Source organism: Vipera ursinii (genome assembly GCF_947247035.1).
Source record: "Vipera ursinii genome assembly, chromosome: 3".
NCBI classification, from domain to species: domain Eukaryota; kingdom Metazoa; phylum Chordata; class Lepidosauria; order Squamata; family Viperidae; genus Vipera; species Vipera ursinii.
In genome coordinates this window covers 155,066,103-155,092,116 of record NC_139516.1, presented here as the reverse complement: position 1 = coordinate 155,092,116, position 26,014 = coordinate 155,066,103, and the positions used below count along the sequence as shown (strand labels likewise).

General features: G+C 36.1%; 1 protein-coding gene across 1 annotated transcript in view; it reads left to right on the top strand.

Annotated features, from left to right (window-relative positions):
• ZNF407 (zinc finger protein 407) overlaps positions 1 to 26,014 on the top strand; it is a 355,740-nt gene that overhangs the window by 238,809 nt on the left and 90,917 nt on the right. Inside the window, exon 7 of the mRNA XM_083359962.1 lies at positions 7,639 to 7,817. Within this exon, the coding sequence (XP_083216088.1) occupies positions 7,639 to 7,817 (179 nt within the window). The remainder of the gene's footprint in view (positions 1 to 7,638; positions 7,818 to 26,014) is intronic.

Sequence of the window (26,014 nt, the reverse complement as noted above, 5' to 3'; positions counted from 1 at the left end):
GAAAGAAGAAAACCTTTCAGACCTTCTAGACCTGTCAGTACCTATACTTCCATCCCCCCACTATCGCAACTGATGAAGTTTCTTGGACGACAAGTGAAACATCATCTTCTTTTTCCTCAAAAAACAGTCCAGTTGCCTTTTTAAAAAAGTACCTTTGAGGTAACTATGATCTGGATGATTGAGAATTCTCCATAGACCTTCTAGACCTGTGTTTCTTTTTGCTGCTGCTTTATTTCCAAACAAAGTGTTGGAAATAAAGAGCAAATGAAGGAGCATTTTGGTCTTTTTATGCCATTGTGTGGTACTGTGATTTACCTGGTTCAAAACCATGTTCATTCAGAGCTCGGCACCCTGCCAGCTTCCAACAAGGAAACTCAATGGGCAAGCTGGGCAGGAAGTTAGAAATTGTTCCCTCTCTAATTGATTTTTTTTTTTTTGCCTGGCTATGGTCATTTTGTTTCTCTGTTTAGGGAAAGAAACATCTCAGGAATGATGACCCAATCGATCACAGGTGTCTACTTTCCTTCTAATGCTCCAAAAGAGTGTTTTTTTTTCAAATTTGACAGCTTTAAGAGTATAACTCCCAGAATTCCCCAGCTTGTTTTAACACTTCTCTAAAGTACGTCAAGGCATATTCTACTGATTACTGTTATACTTGATGTTTTTGTTTGTTAGCTTACAGTTTTGAAATAAAACTCAAGATGAGAATTGTAATTAATGACTTGGACAGTACAGTACATGAAGGTCTGAAAACAAAAATTTCCTCTTTTTATTAATTTAATTAATTACCTTAAAATATATTGCTTGTTGTATTTGTTTTCTTTGGCCCTTCCATAATCTAGTATGCTGCAGTTTTGACTAACACTGATTCCACGAATAAAGGAAAATCGTGCTACACTAATTCCATTCATTTCCTAGTACCAAGAACCAAGCTGGCTGAAGATGTTAGCATATATCCACTTTTAATACCCATTTTTCTGTATTTCACAGGGTTTTGTGGCTGCTACCACAGGCAAGAATTAACCATAATTAATGTGATGTTTTAATTTAGAATATTATGAATAAAATCATTATCAGTATCATGTTACTGATAGTTCTTAATACTATGTACCATTCCCCTATGTACTTTTCTATTTTCTATTTTATAATCCAGAGTATTTTGTGCTCCTAAAGGAAAGTTGTGCTTCCCTCCAAGAGACCCATTAATTTGTCTTCAGGGCCTCTGTGCTGTCCCAGATTTAAAAATGGCAGCAAACACAACAGATCTGAGGAGGCGAGATCTGCCATGTTCCAGGAAATTATGGTGGAACTATGCTAGTAGTTTCAAGGGAAGTATTTAGAAACCTGACAGACTTTTCTGAGTATGCAGAAAATGTCCTTGGTTATTTATTTTCTGCAGGCTTGGAAGGCAATAGAGTTACATTATTTAAAAACAGAATGAGGCTAGTTCTTATGAGATAACAGACCAATATTTATTATCTAACCGAAAGTCCATTTACATCAATGATGAGGAAACATATCATATTTCAGTTGTATTTTTTTTCCCTTCAAATAAAGTTCACCTATCACAATAAATAAAAGGTTAGCATTACATCTCGGGTGAATCAAATTTTGCATCCAGAAAATGAATCATGAAAAGAAACAAAAGAATCAGAAAGAAGAGATTTGGGGGTTTGGGGGTTTTTTTGGTTCCCCTCCCCTCCTTTGGCTGCACAAGATGGAGAAGAGGTACAGTAGCTACAGGAAACAATCATTCAGAGTAGAGGTGATTGAGACAATATTGTTGCTTTGGATACTCCACCAGCAGCCGATCAACAGGGTTTTCCCTCTAGGGAGCTATGTCTACTTGTAAAGCAGCTGAAGGAACTGACATAAAAGGTCTGTTGAAAAAAAGTACCATCTGCATCTGAGATTGACAGGTAGCCTTCAGGGTGTGTTACTTTCCTTACTGGTTTCAACAAAGTTAGGAGTCTCTTTTCATCTCATTACAGTGTGCACAATCTAGGGCCTTTCATAACTCCCATCTGTACATTTAAATTAATGAGCATATTTTGTGCATTTCTGAAACGATAGGGGATAAAATGAGAAATCTTTTTAAATTTGATCACTAAGAAAGGCTTGCCGCTGATATAGTTATAATGTAAAACATTTGACAGGGAAGAAAATGTAATAGAAAAGTTTCTAAATTATTCCCCACTCCTGGGCCAATTACATTTTAAGTCATAAACAGGTCTGAGTTTTACTGTGAACATTTTACAATTTTGAAATAATTTTAAGTAGCTATATAAATCCATTTAAGTAGATTAGACCATTTTAGTCTCTCTTTTTAAGAAAAATGTAAATAAGGAATAAGACGAGGTTTTTTTTTCTAAAACAAAAGAATTGAAATTACAATTCTTGTAATAGGATCTGCTATCTGTTTATCTTAAGGGATCCAGATCAGTCCTGATTAATAGAATTTTCAGTAAATTTACTTAGTCTGTTGGCCAAGCAAGATATAAAAATCTTTTTATCTTGATTTAAAAGTGAAATAGGTCAATAGGATTCAACTAACTCTTTGTCTGCTAGGCTTTGGGATCATAACTAACCAGACCTAATACTATGAATCAGGATATGATTATCCTGCATGGCTGAATTAAACAGAATATAAATAATGGATAATTAGTTCTGATTTTTTTTATAAACAGTTGCAGTAATACCATCAACTCCAAGGGACTTATTTTATTTAATTTAAAATATTCAATTACTTGTTCAGTTCACTCTGTGGAAGATGATTGGTTGAGATTCATTCTATGGGCTTCTGACATGGGAATGATTTTATCAGAGCCTTAGAAAAATAATCTATTAAATTTAGATCTACTAGTTCTTTAGAGTACAAATATTTATTTAAGTTCAGAATTCTGTTCTTCAATTCCTTTTGCTACTTTATAATAGCCAGCATTGGACATCTGTCACCCATACTGTATGTCATAACAAATAGATCATCAAATATTTTTTCAAAGCTACAAAACTGAAAAAGCTGAAACTATTGTTACTGCAGTGCACTCGCTCATAACTCCAATATTGTCAATATTAATTCCAACCATATTTTCCTTATGAAACATTGAGATGTCAGGAGAGGTAGTAAATGAATACCAATGCTTCTAGGTACTTTTGTGTGTGTGTTTTTAAGTGGAAGCTTGGTTTCAGTACCTATTATTGCCATAGATTCTTGTACAAAGAAAATGTGCAGCTATTTCTTATTGCATGGCATTTGTAATGTAAACTGATATTTAGGCTGTCTACAAATCAAGGAATCATACAGTTGGAAGGGGCCACTTACGCCATCAAGTCCAACCCTCTGCTCAGTCGATAAATCCAAATTAAAGCATCCCAGGCAAATAGCTGTCCAGTGTCTGGTTGAACACATCACAAGAAGGGAAACCGACCTGGTGGTAACTGGTTCTCTATCAAATTGGTCTTACCAAATGGAAAGATTTTCTTACATTTATTTAGAATCTACCATACTATAACATTAATCCATTCTTAAACAACCTGCACTTTTCGCTTGATAAGGTCTTCCATGTGAGATTCTTTCAGGTATTTAAAAATGGAGTCATATCCATCATCAATCTTTTTAGCAAAAGATTTCCAATATATTCAATGCCTCCTTTGTCGGTTGGTGGATCAGAGGAAAAGGGAAGGGGAAGCACTTTACATGTGTGCATGTTCAGGCATGCGCACGGGGCCGTGAGCAAGTGTGCACCACAAATGGGGCGGAGCTAGCACCCACATGATACTCACTAGCCCTACCCTGTTCTTGCATGGTGCAGTGTCTTGTTTCTGTGCCCTGTGGCGCGGTGGCAGCCATTTTTGCACCCGGCAGAGCAGCGGCACCCATTTTTGCACCATGCGGCACCATCCCATTTTTGCGCCCCGAGACGCAGCAGCATCCCATTTTCATGCCCTGAGGTATAGCTGTGGCCCATTTTTGCACCCTGTGGTGCAGCGTCCTGTTTTTGCACCCTGTGGACACAGTGCTAGCGCAAGTGAGGGCATGGCCCATGGCCCGGTGGCAAGCAGGCCGCGGCCCACTACTCGGCCATGGCCCACAGCTTGGCGACTCCTGCCTTAGAGGACTTCAATTTCAATTTCTTTCTCATAGCTGTCGCTGGTTTCTGAATCTGTTTCAGTTTGTCTGTATGCCTCTTAAGTTTATATTGTTAGTCTTTAAAATATTTTTTGTGTTCTTCTGCCTCTATAAAGATCTTGGTATTTATTTTATGAAAAACCATGAAAAAGCAGGATAACTTTTGATTAATTGCTCAAAATGAATACTAGGCCTAACTTTTCAGGTTTATCATAAACAATCAGTGTTATATCCTCTGATTCTATTAAAATAAGACACACAGGTTCCTTGTCTCTGAACTTTTCAAGACCATGGGCATTTATGGTCCATCTAGGTTCAGACCTTTACATACTTATGTGTGATGTTATAATGCAATTAAAAAAATATTGCAATGCACAGTTTTCATCCCTTGCTCCCATCCCAAACATTCATATCTAAGAGTACAAGATTTCTTAAAGGGCCAAAATATATATTTATTGAAGAAAAGGATAATGACATACATAATTATAAAAATAAGTAAAAATAAGTAAATATTTTTATAAGTAAATATAAACAGGTAGCATCCATGATTTTATAAAAGATCAAGTAGTTTGCCTGGTATTTATCACATAAACCAGGTAGAACAAGGCAAAGAAAATTATCTCTATATTCTTATCATAGATTAATCACTCAATCTGGTATTATAGCATGCTGTCTTTTGCAGATCAGGGATCAAATTAGGCTGAGGGGGTGATGGTTCTGCTTAGATTTCAAAAAGCTCTAGAGAAACTCTTTGAAACTTAGCTGACTTTCTAACAACTTCAGTTTGTAAAGTAGAAAATCAAAATCTGGGAACTGGTAATAGTGATTCTGCCTGACCCCATTCCAGGATGCTTGCTGGAGTCTGTTGGAATATCAAACAGTATAAAATAGTATAGCAAGAGGTCAAATGATTTAAATAACTGTGGTTTAAATCTAGGATCCAATCAGGATTTGGTGAAGGTAGTGTTATATAACAAAGAAGAGCAATAAAGATGATTAGGGGACTGGAGGCTAAAACCTAAGAAGAATAGTTGCAGGAATTGGGTATGTTTAGTTTAATGAAAAGAAGTACTAGGGGTGACATTGTTCCAATATCTAAGGGGCTGTCACAAAGAAGAGGGTGTCAATCTATTCTCCAAAGCATCTGAAGATAGGACAAGAAGCAATGAATGGAAATTGATCAAGGAGAGAACCAATCTAAAACTAAGGAGGAATTTCCTGACAAATTAATGAATGGAACTACTTGCCTCCAGAGGTTGTGGGTGCTCTAACACTGGAGGCTTTTAAGAAGAGACTGGGCAATGATTTGTCTGAAATGGTATAGGGTTTCCTGTCTGATCAGACTAGAAGACCTCCAAGGTCCCTTCCAATTCTGTTATTCTGTTGATCTAGGAGGCAAAGAAATGTATTTACTATCTGATTGTGGCAACACAGACCTGGTCTATGGGTTGTTGTGCAGATGACTTGGTTTTTCATGCTATCTTTCATGCTGGTACCTTGATATAATGTTTTGAGGCTTAATATCACTGTAGTTACAGTGCCAACGTGTCCTACATAATAACATTTAAACTTGGATGCTTATCTCTTGAGGAGGTGAATAAGTTACACTGAGAAAGGAACTCTAATCCAGTTGATACTTTTAGTTGTGTCTAATTAGATCTATGTACTAAAAAAAACTATTATAACACAACAAACTTACTAAGGATTCCTGGTTCAATAGCATCTGTGAAATTGTTTGGATCCATTAATAATGTAATAAAGATGATAGGTATTTTTAAAAAATATTTTATCATACTATGTAGCAAATATCTATGGCAGAAGGTAAGTGTAGAACACAATTTAAGGTTGGTTTAAAGTTATTTTATCATAAGAGAGGGAATAGTGTATTTATCTTTGACTGACCTACCTCTTGTATTTTTCTAATTTTAAGTAAGATATATAAAATGTCTGGAATGCTCAAAGTCCTTATTTTTGGGGGCTACCCCAAGTTCTGCCTTTTCTTATGTTTATGGATTCTATTTTTTTCCCTTTGTGAGTACTTTGGTAATTTTTTTTTAACATTTGTTTAATGAAGTTTAGATTCATCACAGGAAATGCTTACGGCAAAAGAAAAAACACTGGCTGACTTATAACAAGGATGCACTACTTCCCTTGAGGGGCCCACCAGGTCTTTAGTGTGTGTTGAAGACCACATAAACCATAACTGAACTATAAACATATCTAGAATCTAAATGGACAGCACCATATATTTATATGAATTTATATCCTAGCCCCCCATTTAATTCTTTGTCAACAAAAAGAAATTTGAATACACAATTTATCGCAGTTGCGACTTGAGCCCTGTTTAACGCTCCTAGGTTGCAGCTGCAAGGCAAAAGAAATCATAATAATAGAACTGCAGTATAGCAAGTTCAAAAACCCAAGGTGCATCGATAAAAAAAACCTTACAAATAAATAAATAAATAAATAAATAAATAAATAAATACACACACACACACACACACACACACACACACACACTGGTGTGATTCAAATATGTGAACAACTGGTTCTGTGTGTGGATGCTGCTTCTGGAAGTCCATTCTGGGCCTAGGGAACAAAAAATTAGCTAACGGTTCTGCTGAAGTGGTGCGAACTGGCTGAATCCCACCACCGTGTGTGTGTGTGTGTGTGTGTGTGTGTGTGTGTGAGAGAGAGAGAGAGAGAGAGAGAGAGAGAGAGAGAGAGAGAGAATTCAAAAATTTTCTATGTGCAAAAGTTCACTAAGAGGTTTTTTAGGACATGATGCATTTACTTTGAGTTGTATCTTGTGAATAGAAATAGAAGGTGCATACTCCAGTAAGTGCTGAGCAAGAGAACAAGAATATAAGATTGTTCCTTGATCAACCTATTGAATTCGTTGATGAAGTAGTTTTGGGCCAAGCCACAGACAGAAGGCCTTGTACCATTTCCCCAAAGTACTGAATAGTGCCATTGCACCCTTTGTTTCATCTTTGTCACTGCGAACTTTCTTCTGCTCACACTGGCAGAATAATAATATAAAGTGCAGCATAAAATCAGGTTTTTTTATGAATTCTGGATATTGTTGTGTATACTGTTTCTGTGGTTTATTTACCTGCAGCAACAGCATAATACTCTCGCCACACAGATTCATCAGAAAGGAGTTGGTGCACCTAATTTTAAATATTTTTTCAATAGATCTTTCTTCAATTTTTTTAATTATCCTGGTGATTCTTTATCTCAGAAAAAGGGAGAGGATTAGGATTCTTTCAAAGGTGTAAAACTGTATGTATATTTGTGTGTGTATGTATGTGCAAATGCATTTTCAATTATACTAAAACTTTCTTGAAACAAATTAGTGAACTTCAGTATCAGTTATATAAAGGAAAATTACTCATAAGCCTAATTGTAGTGAACATAATGTTTTATAACTATATTTTAATTCAGTTTCGTATTAAGGATGTATAATATGACTTTATAATTCCATCCCCACCTTGCACACATTTTAGGTCCAACTGTGCTGAAAATATCCGCAAGCATATCCTGCACACAGATAAACATGAAGGCGTAAAGATGTACAACTGCCCCAAATGTGAATATGGAACCAACATCCCAGTGGAATTTCGCAATCACTTGAAAGAACTACATCCTGACATTGAGAACCCCGACTTAGCTTACCTGCATGCTGGTAAGGACATTTTTATATTCATTTGGAGGCACATACCTGATTGCAAAACAAAAGCTGTTTTAAAGCAAAGAAGGCTTTAAAACTCAATCCAGATACCTTCAGTATCTTTCATACTTCTGTGCAACTTGCAGTACCGTAGTTTTATTTGTGTGTGTTTGCAAGACTTAATTTTATCTAGGATTCTGCTCAAAATGTGGCTTGGGGCCAAATCAATTAAGAAATAGGTATTTAAGTAAGTATTACACATGACACCGAAGGCTAGATATTTGTTGTAATTTTCTTTCCAAAGTAGCAAACTATAGTCTTCCAGACACTTTGGGAGTTCACCATCCATCTTCCCCGGTATTTCCCACATTGGCTAGAATTCCATATCTGGAGGACTGTACAAGCAGCTCCTGATGATGCCTGAAAGCAGGAAAAGGTCCAAATCAGTACTGCATCCTCCGCCGCCAAGATTATCTTTATTTTCCTTAGATAACTTGTGTGTGTGTGTGTGTGTGTGTGTGTGTGTGAGAGAGAGAGAGAGAGAGAGAGAGAGCGCTTGAATCAGTTATCTAATTTTTTTTAAATGTTCAAAATGAATTCTTAAACTACAATTTTTCTTCTGTATAGAAAATGGTTATTTTATTCAAAATAATTGGTAGTAAATGATACTAGAATGGTGCATGTAACACCTTTGCTATGTGAGCTGCATTTGCTTTTGGGTCCATTTCAAGGTGCTAGCTATGACATAGTTTAGAGCTATAGGTGGCATGGGGCTCATCCCCATTAAATTAATCTGTCCAACCCAGTAAGGAAGAGAAAGTATATTACAGATCTCATCAGTTAAAGAATTTTGACTGGCAGAGTCCAGGAACAGAACCTTCTCTGCCATTGATTCCACCTTCTGGAATACTCTTTCTCCCCCCGCCCCCCAGAAGTAAGGTGGGCCTCCACTCTCCTGGCCTTTTGGAAGGCTGTGAAGACCTAGCTTTGCTAACTTGCATGGGGAATGCAGTGTGGCATGCAACCCTTGGGTTGATTAGTACCTTGAAGGTGCTCCCCTCATCTTTTAACTTTTAATTTATACTCTCTTTGTCTTTGCTTGGCTTTCTTACTGGTCTACCATATTTTTATATGGTTTTTATGCTATAGCTTTAAACTGCTCAGAATAACTAGGAGAGTGAATGGACAGTATCTACGATAGATAGATAGATAGATAGATAGATAGATAGATAGATAGATAGATAGATAGATAGATAGATAGATGATAGAATCATTGAAGATTTTATGTATTTGATAAACTGCTATCATGATTAGACTACTATATCAAATTGCATGATTATTTTCTGAACTACTTTATTAACTGCTTTTAGAATAAAATTAATATAGTTTCATTCAGAAAATAATACAAGAGAAATTTATCATTAAAATACAATTTGTTGCAACATTTCCACAGGGCTCTTGACTTCTGGGATCTAAAATTTATAGTTAGGTAGAACTGTTAATCTAATCATCACTTGAGTAAGTTGGGATTTTATCATTTCTGGTTTACTTCTGAGTTAAAACCGTAATTCTGGCTAGCATATTTTTCTTAGCAAACAAATAAGTTCGAAGAAAACAATTTATTGAGCAGACCTAACTAAGATCACAGCTTATTTTTTACCATATCTAAGTATGTCTTCTTTGCCTATATGAAACAATACTCCAAAGCCAAGGTAGTCTATGATTACATCATCAAAATGGGACAAACAGTGATCCTATCAATTGTGAATAGCTGCAATATTCATGAGTAGAATCCTGAAAGTTCAAGTAGTTAACTCTAAATAAAATTGTGATCTTTATCCTTCTTGGCAGAAGCATTCATCAAATTATTAAGGGGAATGGGAAATGTTTGCTAAAAGTTATACTGTGATCTGTTATGTGATTCTTATCAAAGTTCAACTGTGTTACCAAGTAGACTGAAGCTGTTGAATTTCAAGTGAGAATATAAAATTACATAACTTTAATAATTGATATTTATTTCAAAGATTTTTCCCTAAAATCATTTCTATTTCTACTAGCTTTTGATAACATGAAAATAATTATAAAGTTTTCTTTTCTGTAGATTTCAGTCTTCTGATAATAATTTCATTGACAATTTTAAGTTCAACATAAATTGCTAGATACATGAAGAATGATTTTCATTTATTTTCAACAGAAAACTGACAACTTAAAAATAATTAAGAAGCTTGTCGTTGTTAGGGCAGATATTTGAAAGTTACTTCTTGCTGAAGTAACAGAATGTTACTTGAACTCCATAAAACTATCATAGTATTTATTTGGTACGGATTATATAAAGAAAATAGTAAGCTGTTCGGCTTCAAACAGATTCATTTTAGTAATAACCATTAGTACCAGTCTTTCAATTGCATGTCAGTTTGATTGACAGGAAGTCTTTTCCCTCTCATATGCATAATAGTAATTTTATTATGTGTTTGAAATAAAACCTGACATAAATGTTTTCTAACTCTAAAAAAGGATGCTAATATTTAGTCTTTGTAGATTACCTTACCCATTTGTTCCTAGTAAATTAAGGAGAAAAAAGCTAATTATTTTCATCTTCATATAAGAATATCTTTTAAGTAGGCATTTCTGGTTTTGCACCTGGCAGTTATATTCCTAAGTTATCCACCTGCAATATTCAACTTTTTAGCTAGAAAATAGGGAGAAATTAATATAGATTTCTCATCACAGTATATTGCTTGGAATTTTGTTGACAGAAAAATAGCATATCAAGATTTAATAGGATTTAATCAGTAGTTAGTTACTCTGATAGCCTTATTGATCATAGGGCTCTGGGCAGGTGAGAGCTGGAAATAGCAAGTATCTCAGTATGGCTTTATGGGGTTTTGATACTTTGTTTGGTGGAAGAGGTGAATGGATAGAGTAACATAAGTGTTTTCATAAAAAAAATAGTTTATAATTGCAGCACAGTTTTCAGTATAATGTGGTAAGTATGTAGCTACTGAAATCCATCACTAGAACTTATGCCCAGGTTCAGACTACTACCTATTTATGCCTGGCACATTGGATTATAATAAAATATATTTTATCATGCCTATAACCCACAAAATAGTATCAGTAACCACAAATTGAGCTGATTGTGTGACTGCTGCCCTAAGTGCACATTATAAGGAATAACTCCAAATGAACTCAGTCAACCTTGTTTGTTAGTAAATATGCATGCAACAGCATTATCTGTTGCAAACCACTGAGAGACTTTAATAGCCTGGGGTATAAATTTTATAAATAAATAATAAAATTAATCCCTTTCTCCATCCAACAAAAATGCATGTAATAACTATGCTACTCATTTCAGATATGGCTTAAATGGATATTGTTCAACTAAAAAATTATCTGTCTGTAGGAGGACCAAGAAAGCAGAGGTTTCAGGGGCCCCAAATATCTATTTTGTAGTTCTGGAAGTCACCTTTAATCATAGTTGCGAAAAAGTGACAGCAAGATTTCCTGCCACCAGAAGTGGGGAATACATTAAAACTAATAGCATGTAGTTAAAAGCTGAGACCAGTCAGTCAGTCAATTTACCAAATTAAAAAACATATATTTCTTCTCAACTATTAAAACAGAAATTGTGACAACTTCATCCTGTCTATTTTGAATGTCTTCCTACCTTAAAATATCCGGAGCAGCCTCAGCTCATCAACAGTTTGCTACCTTGAGTATGGTCTTGTCTCTCTATTATGATCCAAAAGTTTTAATTAAAAGGAGTGTGTGTGTGTGTGAGAGAGAGAGAGAGAGAGAGAGACAGACAGACAGACAGACAGACAGACAGACAGAGAAATATGTAAATAAGAGGCTGCTACAATATATTCTTATTTCTGTATAATGCTCTAATCTTCATTTCTGCAATGATGTATTGTCTAAGATAGATAGGTAGATAGACAGACAGACAGACAGACAGACGGATTAAAGTCTAGCCTAGCCTAGACCAGACTAGACAGATCCTACTGGAACCCATTTCTTAGGAAAATCTGTCAGTATGGAAGTTATACATATCTGTGATTATGGGAGAAATGACCTCTGAAATGGTCATTTAAGAGAAGAAGTTGGCCGTCATTATTAAACTTAAGGTACATGGCATTTATGGAAGCCTTATTTGTTGCTACTGACTTTCCGGTAAAAGATTTTGAGATTAAATGATACCTCTTGTAATTTTTCCTCATTATGAACTAGTGAGAGTTTACAGTAAACTTACAACATGTTCATTAAGCTTAAACCTCTTATTCAAAATAACAAAATAAAAATGTATAAAACATACATATGCATACATTTGGTGCACTAATAGCACCACTGAGTAGGAAAATTAATATAATACAACAACAAACCTTTAATAACACAAAACATGTATCCCAGGTTTTTTGTATGTCAGCTGATGGAATTAATTCTCCCTCCCATTGCAAGTTCAATCCATACTAAATAAATTTAGGGGTGGGAATGCAAGGGGTAACTCCCCTTTTACAAGCATTCTTTATATGTGGGCTACAGAAATAATGAAAAAGATTTTGAAAACATTCAACAAGAATTACAAGCAAGATCACTAATCTATATTTTAGTAGAAATGACTTAATTGCTTGACATACTGTTTGAAGGAATGGTATACCAATAAATCTGAAAATAGTACAATAGTATAACTGGTGCTATTATCTTTATGCATTCATTTCCAGTTTTTAGAATTTAAAGTATATAATTTTAATGCTTCTGCTGCAGATTTTTGGGTGGATCAACTTAAATTAAGTCATGTTGAAGCTACTACATGGTTACTTGTTTGGAATAAAGGTAAAGGTAAAGGTTCCCCCGCACATGCGTGCTAGTCGTTTCCGACTCTAGGGGCCGGTGCTCATCTCCGTTTCAAAGCCGAAGAGCCAGCGCTTGTCCGAGGACGTCTCCGTGGTCATGTGGCCGGCATGACTAGACGCCAAAGGCGCACGGAACGCTGTTACCTTCCCACCGTAGTGGTCCCTATTTTTCTACTTGCATTTTTACGTGCTTTCGAACTGCTAGGTGGGCAGAAGCTGGGACGAGTAACAGGCGCTCACTCTGCTACACGGCACTCGGGATTCGACCCGCCAAACTGCCGACCTTCCGATCGACAAGTTCAGCGTCCTAACCCACTGAGCCGATTGGTAATTTGCAATCACTTACATGCATCAAAACTGCAACTCAACATTTCTAGGATGTTATGTCACCTGCAGAAATGCAAAAACAATCAAAACATTATGTGTAGAATTGAGTTTCTTAATAAATCAGTTTTATTTTTCATGTTGCAAGTAGTTCTTAAAAGTCAGCCATGAATCTCAGAACCAGGGCAAATGGCTGAATATTGGAAGTTAGGATGGAATTCATTGTTCTACTTTGTTTCTTGCTCATTCCTCTTGCCTGAGTAATATATGATAAGAAAAAATGCTTGATATACATAATTCAAAGAGACTGCAGAGTTCAGTCTATCATGTCCCCAAAGTGGCCAGGCCTTAAATGTGTCCTGAAAAATGTGTAAAATTGAAAATGGAAAAAAATTATTTTTTCCATGCACCTGTGACTTAATAGAGCATTGAAATAGCTGGGCAACATGCCAGTTAGTCATCCCTGAGTTATTCATCAGTAAGCCATTTCAGTGTGAGACCTCTGCTAAATATACCTGATCATGATGTACAGTAAGGGAGAAATATTAGCTTTGCTAAATCTGAACCTAAAGCTATGATTACATTAGTTTTAAAAGCAAAGTGCTTAAAACCATTTTAGCTTCAACAACACAATTCCTGGAATTATTATAACACAGATTCCTAAACAACAGCAGCATATTTCAAAGTAATATTTATCAATATTGCACTTCAAATTAAAAGGAAACAACTGATAGCCAGCAATCCTTACTTAATTATCACCTATAATTTTAGGTGATAACTAATAAATAGCTCTACATTATTTTGTGCTCTTATTCTTTGCCTCATTTTTAAATTTATCACTAGATATGACCTTTCTTAAATTGAACACTCTTACATTCAGTTATGACTCTTCGAAGGATAGTGATGGCAGAATGTATTTAGGTTAGAAATTTAATTATACATTTCGCTATGTAACAGATTGACAAAAGAAAAGAATATCCTGCAGATTTTTCCTTGCTCTAATAAATGTATAAAAGAATGAGATTTACATAGGTTTTCTGGGCAGAATTCCCTTAACAAATCACTTGTGTTAACTACTGATTGAGATTATTGTAATCTGTAGGATTTTTATAATGGCCTGAACACTTTAACTGGTTCAAAAATAAGGATATTCCTAGACAGGTAATGAGAGCTGGCTAATAAAATTATACTGTAATGTGCATTAGTTGCCAATCCATTTCCCAGACCAGTTAATTCTTCTCATTTTTACCTTTACATATTTGAGGACAGATTACCCTAAATCCATCATTCTGGGCCTCAGATGTGGCCAGATTTGTAACTGAAAGTGTGAAGCTTTTTTCACACACTGTCCATAGAAAATCTGGCAGTGCTCTTAAATCATTGTCTTTTGTTGTGCCCGTGAAGAACTTCTTTAAAAAAATCCTAGATAATCTTCTTCACATTTTTTTCTGCTGCTACTTTTATTGTTATTAAAAGCAGCATTATTTTAATCTCTGCTGTTTTTAATGTATGTGGTTTATTGTTACTATTCATTTTCTGTTATTTATTTATCTGTATACCATGCAGAGTGTGTCAGTTACCAGGCATTAATAGAAACAGGAAGAGTTACTATCTGTGAACCTTTGTGTGTATGTGTGTCTTTTTAAGTAGCTATAAATTTGTTAAGGATTTAAACATGTACATGCAGCCATGAATTGCATACTGTTTTAGAGATTGTCATGGGTCATATAATATTGTTGAAGCCAGCTCTGTGGATTCATTATTCCCTGTGTTTCATACTCTGTTGTCTATTTCCCCTTTATTCTTCTAGATGTTACGTGGGAAGGATCTGTGGGAATAATTCATTATATGAGCATTAACACTTTTATCTTGGCCTATCCTCTTTAAAAACTGTTTTGACCACTTTCATAAAGGATTTATGCATTTATTTAATAATTATGATTCTAGTATTGCATTTGGGCAAAAAGGCACTCGGCTTAGGTGTCATGATGGAGCATTGGTAACTTGATGGAATTAAAAAAGGACTATCACTTCAATTCAGAAAGTTTGGTGCTGCTGCTGCAAAACTAGAAATTGCTGAGGGAAACCTTGCAAATGTCACATGTGAAAAGGCCTTGTTTTAAAGGAAATGATTAGTTAATTGTACCCTAGAAAAATAGAAAATACAACTTGAAAAATGTGCAATCCCAAAATAGAGAAATATTGCAATATTCTAAGGGGAAAAAAAGTTTGTTCCTGACACTGACCAACAGAATGAGCAGTTGTATTGGAATAATAATAGTGAAAGAGTAGTTATTGAAAGAAATTACAAATGTAATTCTTCAGTCAAAATTCCGAGAATATGATAATGAAGCTTTTAGTGTACTTGACTGCAGCCTCAACCAACATAACATCATGCTTCTTAAAACTGTTACTTATTTCCTTATAGATTGTTCTGTGTCTAATGTTGATTTTTTTCAAACGAAATTTAAATATAATTTAATGGTGAAGTTTTAACATGTACAATTTGTTCTTATTTATTATTTCTTAGTGCTGGAATTGTATAAGATTCAATAGGGAGATTCTACTGTGTTCAATCATTTTTAAACTTTTTTCATATCACAGTTCTGTAATCTTGTTTTTGCTCTTGGGAAAAAAAAGAGCCATTTATTCAGATTCTGTGCTTCAGTGTTCAACCATTTATGCAGTCTGTGATAAGGGAAGCACGTATCATATGCCTCGCACTCACGTAACTTGCCTTTACAGAAATAAGGGAGTTCTTAAAATTGGCCAAGAATCCTTGGCTTAAATACTTGACAGAGAGGTAACTATGTTCAGTCTTTTGCTGCAAAAAAAACCTACCCGAAAACCAAAACATTTTTTATGGCACAAGATTTTGCAGTATTCCCAGTGTTTCAAAGAGATACAGTGATTTTATATTGGAATACAGGAAATTTATATTTTGGGTTATGCTTGAGGATTCAGAAGCTAGGATCGTGTTTCTTGTCTTTCTCTCTTTTGCACAAGGCGCAAGTGAGATCACAAAAATCTCATTAGTTCAGATGCTGAATTTCCTGGCTTTAGAATGATATGTATATGCTGTCTCCCATCCCTTTTCTTATTTCTTCCCTTTTCCAGCATTTTTCCAGCTTCCTGACAAAATTAAATTATAATTAGCCACTGCATTCACAATATTTGTCAGTGTTTTAAAAACCTGGATAATAAACTTAGATAAACTGCAGCTCTCCATTAAGGATGTGATGGTTGCAGGAGTCAACATTTTCTTCTTATTTCTGAACTGTGACAAGATGACCAGAAACTGGCAGGGAATAGAGTTGGTTTCCTGTCAGCAAATAACCTACTACAGGTGTGTGGAATCAAGTTTATCAGCAAAGTAGTACATTTTTTTTTACCACAAATAAGTTCATCAAAAAAAAAGGGAATAGGGATGAAGATAGAAAACCAGGAATTTGATGTTGGCAAGAAGTGTCTAAGACACGGGTGTCAAACTCAATTTCATTGAGGGCCGCATCAGCATTGCGGTTGCCCTCAAGGGGCCGGGTAGGTGTGGCCTGGGTGGGCATGGCCTACTGGGTAGGCATGGCTAGAGTGCGTATGGCCTACTGGGTGGGCATGGCCAGCTCTACATCGTTCGCATCAAGGGTGCCTATGGGGGCCTGGGCAGGAGTGGGACAGATCTGAGGGTCTCTGGCAAAAGGAGGGTCTCTGGGCCAGGGCCAAGGCAGTGGGGGCCGTTCCCTCACTGTTTCCAGGATGGCTTCGTGGGCCACATGAAACCACTTCGTGGGCCGGATCCGGCCCCCGGGCCTTGTGTTTGACATGTCTGGTCTAAGACAAGCAATATGTGGTCTTCCATTTCCCCTTTATGAAAACGTGATCTGCCATTTCTAAGCAATGGTATCTGGTCAATCAGTTTCTTTCCCTCAGAAGTGAGAGGAGGAATTTCCAGATGATATTTCTGTGAAATCAAGTATGGTCATCAAGTTCATATGAACTTAGTTCCCTAATTCATTTTTTTCTTTCTTTCTAGCATTTTTTTCTAAGTACAGGGTCAGCTTTTCTTTTCTTTTTAATCAACTTAGTGCAGATCTCATTGGTGGCAACAAGAATTCACTGACCATCTTATTGCCAGGGCCTGATGTTGGTTGAGAGAGTGACTGGCCCAAAGCCATTTCTCATGCCTAAGGCTCACAGTCTGCTGGTTGTAGCCTGGTACCTTAACCAATACACTAAACTATATAAGGGACAAAATAATAGGATGAAAGAAATTTTTTCCCACATCCCTTTTGCTCAGGATGGGAGAACATTGCATTCATTGCGTCTTCACTTTGGGTTCTCTAACTTGTAATAATTTTTTCAGTTCTGATAATTTGTCCCTGATTACTACTATAATGGTAAAATAAACACTTTTTAGATTTAAGAAATGAAAAGGTCTTTGAAAATTAGATGTCTTTCCTTCTAAAGAATGAGTAATAAAAAAGTGAGCTAAATTTCCCACACCTCTATTTGAATAAACTACAACAATTATATATAAAAAGGACCGCAGAAGAAAACAAGAACTATATCTGTGACAGCTCTTCAAAGTTGACCAGATTGTTTCTCCTGAATACTTTCTCTGCTTCCTGGGCTCAAGGCATGTTTTTGTAACTATCTCTGAATAATTTCTCCAAGGTCAACTCTATAGCCTCCTACAATCTGTCATTTAAGGAACATGATAGAAAACAACTTCAGAATGTGATTGATTTTTACCACAAATGGTCAAATAGCTACTACAATAAAAAGAAAGCTATCAAATCTTCATTTATCTTATAGTTGAAATTTGCCAAAAAGGATTTAGAAATGGCTCCTCTAAATTAGCTGGCAGAATCTTATCAAATTGGGTATTTTTTCAGTATTTAATATAATAACAATATTTGGGATTTCCACTGGCATTCAAAAGCTATGACTATAAAGTCAGATAGATATAACTTTCATATAATTTTTTACGAAAGTGAGTTAAGATCAAAAGCAGCCACGTTATGGCTGCTGTAATTATGATTACACTAAGTATACCTCTGTTTTGAAAGAAATCATTCCTTGAACCAGCATGAAGCATCTTAGAATTTGTAGGTTGGAATTTATTCTGAACTTTATATCTTGCTATATAAAATAAAAGAAAAACTGGTTACATTTTTTAAAATAAAACAGCTGTTTCTCCAATTACAGAAGAAGCTTTTAATATAGAACTAGTTTTTTGTTGCTGTTGTTTTTATTCTACATGATGGGAAACTTAAAAGGTCACTAATAGTTTTGGGGTCTAAAAGATTGTTTATCTATATTGATGTTTAAGTTGGTTGTAGATTGTTCATTGAAAAGTACTATACACTTTCAACTGTTTTATCACCTTGATTGTAACTGATAAAGTATCTGTACAGAAAGTGTCAGAAAAAGTTCATCCCATAATCTTAATAGTGAAGTTGGAAAGGACCTTGGAGGTCATCTAGTCCAGCCCCCTGCTCAGGCAGGAAACCCTATACCATTTCAGAGAAATGGTTATCCAGTCTCTTCTTAAAAACTTCCAGTGTTGGAGCATTCACAGCTTCTGGAGGCAGGTTGTTCCGCTGGTTAATTGTTCTAACTGTCAGGAAGTTTCTCCTTAGTTCTAGGTTGCTTCTCTCCTTGATTAGTTTCCATCCATTGCTTCTTGTCCTGCCTTCAGGCGCTTTGGAGAATAGCTTGACTCCCTCTTCTTAATTAATTAATTAATATTAATTAAGTAATATTAAGTTAATATTAATTGATTTTTGTGCTATAATCAGTGTACCTTTACCATCAAAGATGCATAGGCACCAGCAATAAAATATGTAAAATTGCAAGTATGTTAGTTTCTTTTAAAATTCATAATGATAATGATAAAAGCATAATGATCTGTCATGTATTATTAGTGTTAAGTGCATTATTAAATTACTGTATCATCATTTTGGGAATATGAGGAAGAATCAAGAGTTAGTTGTCTGTATAGTGTATTAATATTATAATTAAAATAGCTACATATTCTACAAGTTAAAATCTTGAATTTTAAACAGCTGAATAAGCTAAAATAAAGAAGGTACAGTATCCTAAATGCTAAGAGTTGGTAAAAGATTTTTAGTATATTCTTTCTTAAAACAGAGACAATTGATACTTCCTTCCTATTTCCCAGATCTTTTCAATTTTTATTTATTTATTAATTAAATTTATATACTGCCCATCTTGCAGTTTGAGACAACTAGGTTTTAATCTTATAGTACAGTGAGACATTTAGAGGCAACTCAGACAGTTCAGGCTAGTACTTAGAAGAGACATGAGAGGAAAAATTGTTGAGGTTAACATTTGCAAAACTTTTCTGTTTCAGGCAAATAGATCCTCGCATGCTCACCTGCTGCTTGTGCAGCCCAGCTACTGGTCAGCAGACTGGGGGTTGGGGATCCCTGTATGTACAGTATGTGTGTACAATCCATTGAAGGATGAAACTTTCTTCATTAAATATTATGGATTGTAATTTGCCATGCTGATCCAGTCAAGAGAGGGAGGGAGAGCAACTGACTCAAAACCACCCAGTTGGCTTCTGTGCCTAAGGAAGGTTGTGCACGCTCTCTATTTCTCCCTCCCACTCTCCATGTTTTATATTGAAGCAAACATCAATCATGAATAAACTGCAGTGTATAATCATAGGCATAATTATCAGCAATTAATTTGTGGTCTGCAACTCCTTTCAAGCAGAATCTTTCTGTTATTGCCAGCTGGAATTTAAAATGCCCTCATTTGGGCCATGATCTTTTTTTGAAAGAAACTCTAATTCTCTTCATCCCTCAATGACCTGTCATTTATTTCATTGGAGGAAATTATATTATGTGCATATCATTTTGTGATTAATGTGTTCCTTCTTTTGAAATGAATGAAAGATGATAGTATTCAGAATTTGCCAAGTCTCATCCAGCATTCAGATATCTTGAACAGTTACACATTTATGCATCAGAAAGCACCTATGTGTTTGCAAACAAGAAGTTGCTGAACTTATGGGATATCAGTTCATATCAGAGAAACACTAACCTCTATTTGGAAACTGCCATGCATATTATTTTTCTAAAATTTAAGGCAGTCCAAAAACAAACAAACAAAAAAAACCCCCTCCTCAAACGTTGCTATTTCCCTACATATGTATTAGAAAAGATATTTTAATTACCTACTTTCAGTTATTCTCACTTGTCATTCAGTGGAAATGGTTGTTTGCTGTTATAGTACATACAGATATATATACGTTTAGAAGCTGATCTGCATCCCGACATTTGGAAAGCAACTTAAAATCTGTAAATGAAAGTGCATGGAGTTAAATTATTGTAAAATAATCCCCAAAATGAGGTCAATGTTTGCTAATCCCTTGAAAAAAACAGATATTAAAAGTAGTGATTGCTTAAAGAAGGGGCTAAGGGGGTGGGGTAACATTTTTTCTTTCTGCTTTCTTAACCCAAAAAGTTCTTTTTACATATAAATAAATAATTTATATTTTATATATAAAATACATTATCTAAACTGTAAAATAAATAAAAAGGTCAGGAACAAAATCAAAGGAAAACAGAATGAAATCTTAGGGATATGTAAGCAATATGTTGTAGGACAGGGGTCTCCAAACTTGGCCACTTTAAGACTTGTTGACGTCAACTCCCAGAATTCTCCAGCCAGGCCCCTGTTGTAGGAGAATTCCCAGCTAAGACCTATCCTAGCTGCTAGGCTAAAGGTAGAAGTCAGACAATGGCTGATCTTGGAGTCAGTATGCTGCCGTAAATGACATGAGCATGACCCCCAAATCCATGAAGGCTTATTTGGAAGTTTAGGTTATTCTTGTAACATAGGTGGTAAGCAATGAAATTTCAGACTGAGGCTTTTCACAAATAGATCTAATGTAGCTAGTAAAATTTGTAGGATGCTTATTTATTTATAGACTAATTTCTAACACTTTAAAATTATTACCCTTTGTAATTTTTCATAAAAGTAAAAACCACAGTATATTATATGGCATAGTGTAATTCAGTACGTTGTTGCAGTTGATAAATTATTTTATGTCTGTGTATTCTTTCTAGTGTACAGTTATATCCAGTGCTTTTTTTCTAAAAAAAAAAAAAGGTGCCGGAACTCAGAGGTGCTGTCACTGGGAGCAATGCTATGGCATCGCCGCCTGTCCTTTGCACCCCCGCCCCTGCGGCTTGGAGCCATATGCCGCGGGGATTCCCCTCACCACAGCTGCCATGGGGATTCCCCTCCCCGCAGTTGCCACCCTGCGGCCCGTGATGAGCCCCCACACAGAGCTGTTCCAAAACCCAACCCAGAGCTGTGTTTCTTGTGGCAGTGGTCTCTGGCGCCAAATAGCTGATGGCCTCCGGCACCGGCACTCATTCACTTACTGCCCCGTCGCTTCCAAATACAGTAAGTGAGTGAGTGAGCAAGTAGCGTTTGGAAGCGTTTGGAACCGATGAGGCAGTGAGTGAGTGAGTGAATGAGCAAATGGCGTTTGGAAGCGTCGGGGCAGTAAGTGAGTGAGTGAATGAGCAAATGGCGTTTGGAAGCGTCGGGGCAGTAAGTGAGTGAGTGAACAAGCAAATGGCGTTTGGAAGTGACAGGGCAGTAAGTGAGTGAGCGAGCAAGAGGCCTTTGAAAGAGACGGAGTGAGTGGGGGAGAGACTGAACGAGGTGCCTTTGAAAGAGACAGAGGAGTGAGTGAGAGCGACTGGAGGCTTTTGTGAGCAAAGTGTGAGTGAGTGGGGAGGGCTTTTGGGAGCAAAGGGTTCAGCAAGTGGGATGTATTTGTGCTGGCATTTCTAGGCCTCTTTCCAACCACATCCAGAAAAATTTGTAACAAACATTGGAATTCTCAAGGCCATGTTTGGTATTTCCCAGCAATCTGTTACTGGAAGGAAAAAACAATCCCTGCTGCGTTACTGATCCCAGAGAAGCATTTGCATGTATGCAGGTATCCTTAGGATACCATAGTTATGGTTGAGAAATATTGGTTGCAAAGTTGGCATTTCTGGATGTAATATAGATATTTTGGACTTATTTTTGTTTCTTTGCATGTTTGATATTTTTAAAAAGGCATATGCTACTGACTACGCTTATGCACATATGTAACATCTTTTGCTAGGATACATGAGCACTGCTTTTCCAGAATGTGTTTCTCATTTTTTTCCTGTTACCTTTATTGATTTCATTGCAGAGATGTTAACATAGGAAATAGATTATTTTGTTATCTAATTTTACCTTCCAAAAGACAGAAGCAGATGAAAAATGTGAGGTTCTTTCCTGTTGGCTTTTTTGAATTAGCTGTTTTAGATTCTAAAAGTTTAGTTCCTAAAGAAGTAACCTTGTAAATAATTTTAATGTCCTCCTCTAGTGCAGGATAGGAAACCTTGGCTCTTTTATGACTCAAGGACTTCAACTCCCAGAATTCCTGAGCCAACATGGCTCAGCTTGGAAACCTCTCTCTTTCCCCTCAGCATGGCTGGCTTAGGATTTCTGGGAGTTGAAGTCCACGAGTCATAAAAAAGAGCCAAGATTGCCTATCCCTGCAATAGGCTTTCGAAAGCCAATATAGGGAGCTCTTTTTTTTTGCAAAAAAAAAGGTGCCAGAATGCCGTTCTGAGCATTCTATGACAGGGGTGTCAAACTGCCAGCCCACGGGCCGGAGTGTCACGGAGAAACCGCGCCCATCCCATTTTCGGCAATGGGAAAAAGTTCCGATACGTCACGTGACATCACGTGATGTCGCAAGTTTGACATGCCTGTTCTATGAGGGAAAAAAGCCCTGGTTATATCCATGTTCACATCAACAGACCAGAAAATTACTCAAAACTATGAACATGATTTTAAAAAGCTATAGCCCTATAAATAAATATACTCAAATATTAAAGTAAGTGATTCTTTATTTGATAAAAGCAAGATTAATACAATAGCTTAATTAACAATCAAGCTTCTAAACATTTTGGGAAGTTACTATTATAATTAAATAAATTATATTTATTACAAATCATTATGCATGATTTATTCTCAATCATGCCATGATACATTTAGTCCATAACTTCTCTTACAAGCATAAGTTTGTAATTTTTACCAAAATGTTTAAAAGATCTACCAGAACATATTTGTCTAAAGACTTAGAACTGTTATTAAAAATATGTAGCTCTTTCCTATTCAAAATTTTATATTATATAGTTCATTTTTTTCTTCTGTTCAGTCATGTCCAATTCTCAGAAACTACCTGAACAAGTCCCTACAATTTTCTTGGCAAGGTTTTCAAGAAGTGGTTTGCCATTATCTCCTTTTTAGGGTTGAGAGAAGGTGCCTAGCCAAGGTCATACTCTGACTTTGTGTAAGGCAGTACTAAAACTTACAGTCTCCCAATTTCTAGCCTTGTGCCTTAACTACTACACCAGATTGGCTCTTTTAAAATACATAATGGCGACCATAACTGTTGTTTTCATAATAATAAGGGGCTCTTATGGCGCAGTGGTAAAATGAAGTATTGCAGTTTGGAGTTTGATCTTCACCGGGCTCAAGGTTGACTCAGCTTTCCATCCCTCCGAGGTCGGTAAAATAAGCCATACTGTTGGGGGCAATATGCAGATAATGCTTCTATATTATAAACTGCCCAGAGTGTTGTATAAAGCACCAAGGGGCAGTATATAAGCCTAAATGCCTTTGCTATTGCTTTAAATAAGAACAAAATTGTTGCCCCTCTATATTTTAAATGCAACTTCTTCACATAAAACTATAAAAATAATTGGAAAAGGTGAGTTTATTTATTTATGTATATATCCTGCTTTATATTATTTTTTACAAATAAGACAAGCAAGCAGATCCAATATATCTTCCCCCTCATGTTTTCCCCACAACAACAACAACAACAACCCTGTGAGGTGGATTGGGCTGAGAGAGAGTGACTGGCCCAAAGTCACTAGCTAGCTTTCATGGCTAAGGTGGGACTATAACTCACAGTCTCACACTTTCTAACTTGAGGTCTTAATCATTAAACCAAATCTGATCTATCCATAACATTTTCATTTTAAATCAGTATTATAGTGTAAAACTATACAAACAGCTAGGCAACTTTTTGCATATTAATGCAGAAATCGCCATCTGAGCGAAGAAAAGCAGCCAGGGAAGTTTTGGTTTATTATCTGCTTCTTTCTAATCTGCTGTAGAAAATGTGCTAGATAACGTTGAGACCGAAAACTAGTATTGACTTCAAGGAGAATTAGATTTGGCAAGGCCTTCCTAGAACAAGCGCTACTATCAGTGTGATAATCTGTTAGGCAGTTAACAATTGTGGAAAATTATCTACCTCATTATTTTGGTGGGCTATGCATTAAGAGTGCAAAAGTGGCCCCCATTAGGTTTTAACTTTCAGTCTAGACTGATAACCATAATGACATAATGGAAAAGAGGGCATCATATAATTACGGAAACATACCTGTGCACTGTGATTAACATAGAATTCATATGGTTTTTTCATCTAGCTCTTTCAATTCACTTTCATTTAAATAATAACAAAAAACAAGAAATGAGAGAGTTGATTCCATAACATGTTCCAGTTATGTGAGAAAAACCAAGGTATCTTTATTTTTTACATGTTTTTCTCAATTATGACTACAGCTATTATTATTCCCTATGCTGCTTTCAAAATCTCTAAATTGCACATGAAAAAGTATATGTTTTATTATTTATTGCTGATAATTTGTACCAGCATTCAATTTTTTAAAAGTGCCTTTTAATGGAGATACCATCCCAGTGTTTCTTTTCCTGGCCAGTAAAAGAATAGTAGGATCAATTATAATATGATTTATAGCTGTCTAATGCTGTTGCACTCTGATTTTTAACTTGTCTGCTTCAGGCTAAAATTTGGACCCAAGATAGTTGAAATTTTAATAATTATCAGTTGCTTGCTTCACATGTATCTTGGCAAAGGATTTTAAAATACAGCACATCAACTGTGGAATTCTTAAAGAAGAATTCAGCTTTCCCTTTTTTTAATAGGTGTTATAGGAAGCAACAAAAACATTTTCATTTCATTATTTCATTCATTCTAAATTGGCCCATAGAAGCTAATCAGATATCAAAATAGAACCTTTAAACAGGACAGAAATGGAAGAATATCAGTATTTTGAATAGGAATGAGGCTTATCCTTCTCATGTGGAAGCCAGTCTGTCATTTTTGGTGTTGTATATGATCTATTGCAGGGACGCGGTGGCTCAGTGGGTTAGGACGCTGAGCTTGTCGATCAGAAGGTCGGCAGTTTGGCGGGTCGAATCCCGAGTGCCGCGTAACAGAGTGAGCGCCTGTTACTCGTCCCAGCTTCTGCCAACCTAGCAGTTCGAAAGCACGTAAAAATGCAAGTAGAAAAATAGGGACCACTACGGTGGGAAGGTAACAGCGTTCCGTGCGCCTTTGGCGTCTAGTCATGCCAGCCACATGACCACGGAGACGTCCTCGGACAAGCGCTGGCTCTTTGGCTTTGAAACGGAGATGAGCACCGGCCCCTAGAGTCGGAAACGACTAGCACACATGTGCGGGGGAACCTTTACCTTTACCTTTATGATCTATTGCACATCACACACCAACCCAAATTCATCATTTTTATTTTCTTCAACAAGCAACTATCTGGGTATCTAGTACAACACTAAGTACAGGACCACCCCTAAATTATGAATCTAAGCCTAATGAGAGAGCACAAAACCATTAAGTATAACTTATACTGACCAATAATATATTTGTCTTGTGTGGTTTAACATTTAGTTTGTTAATCCAAATTCAGAACACCACTGTATTTGGATTCTGATTTCGGATTTCCACAGCTTCTTCAGCATTCACAGAGGAATGTAGCATGGTATATACAAAAGTTGTAATGCAAACTGTCAAACCTTAGATGTCCTATGCAAAAAAATAAACAAAAAAATTTAGATGATTAAATGTTTAAAGTTGAGATGTCTTGAAGCATCTAATTTTTAGGCACCTAACTTTACACA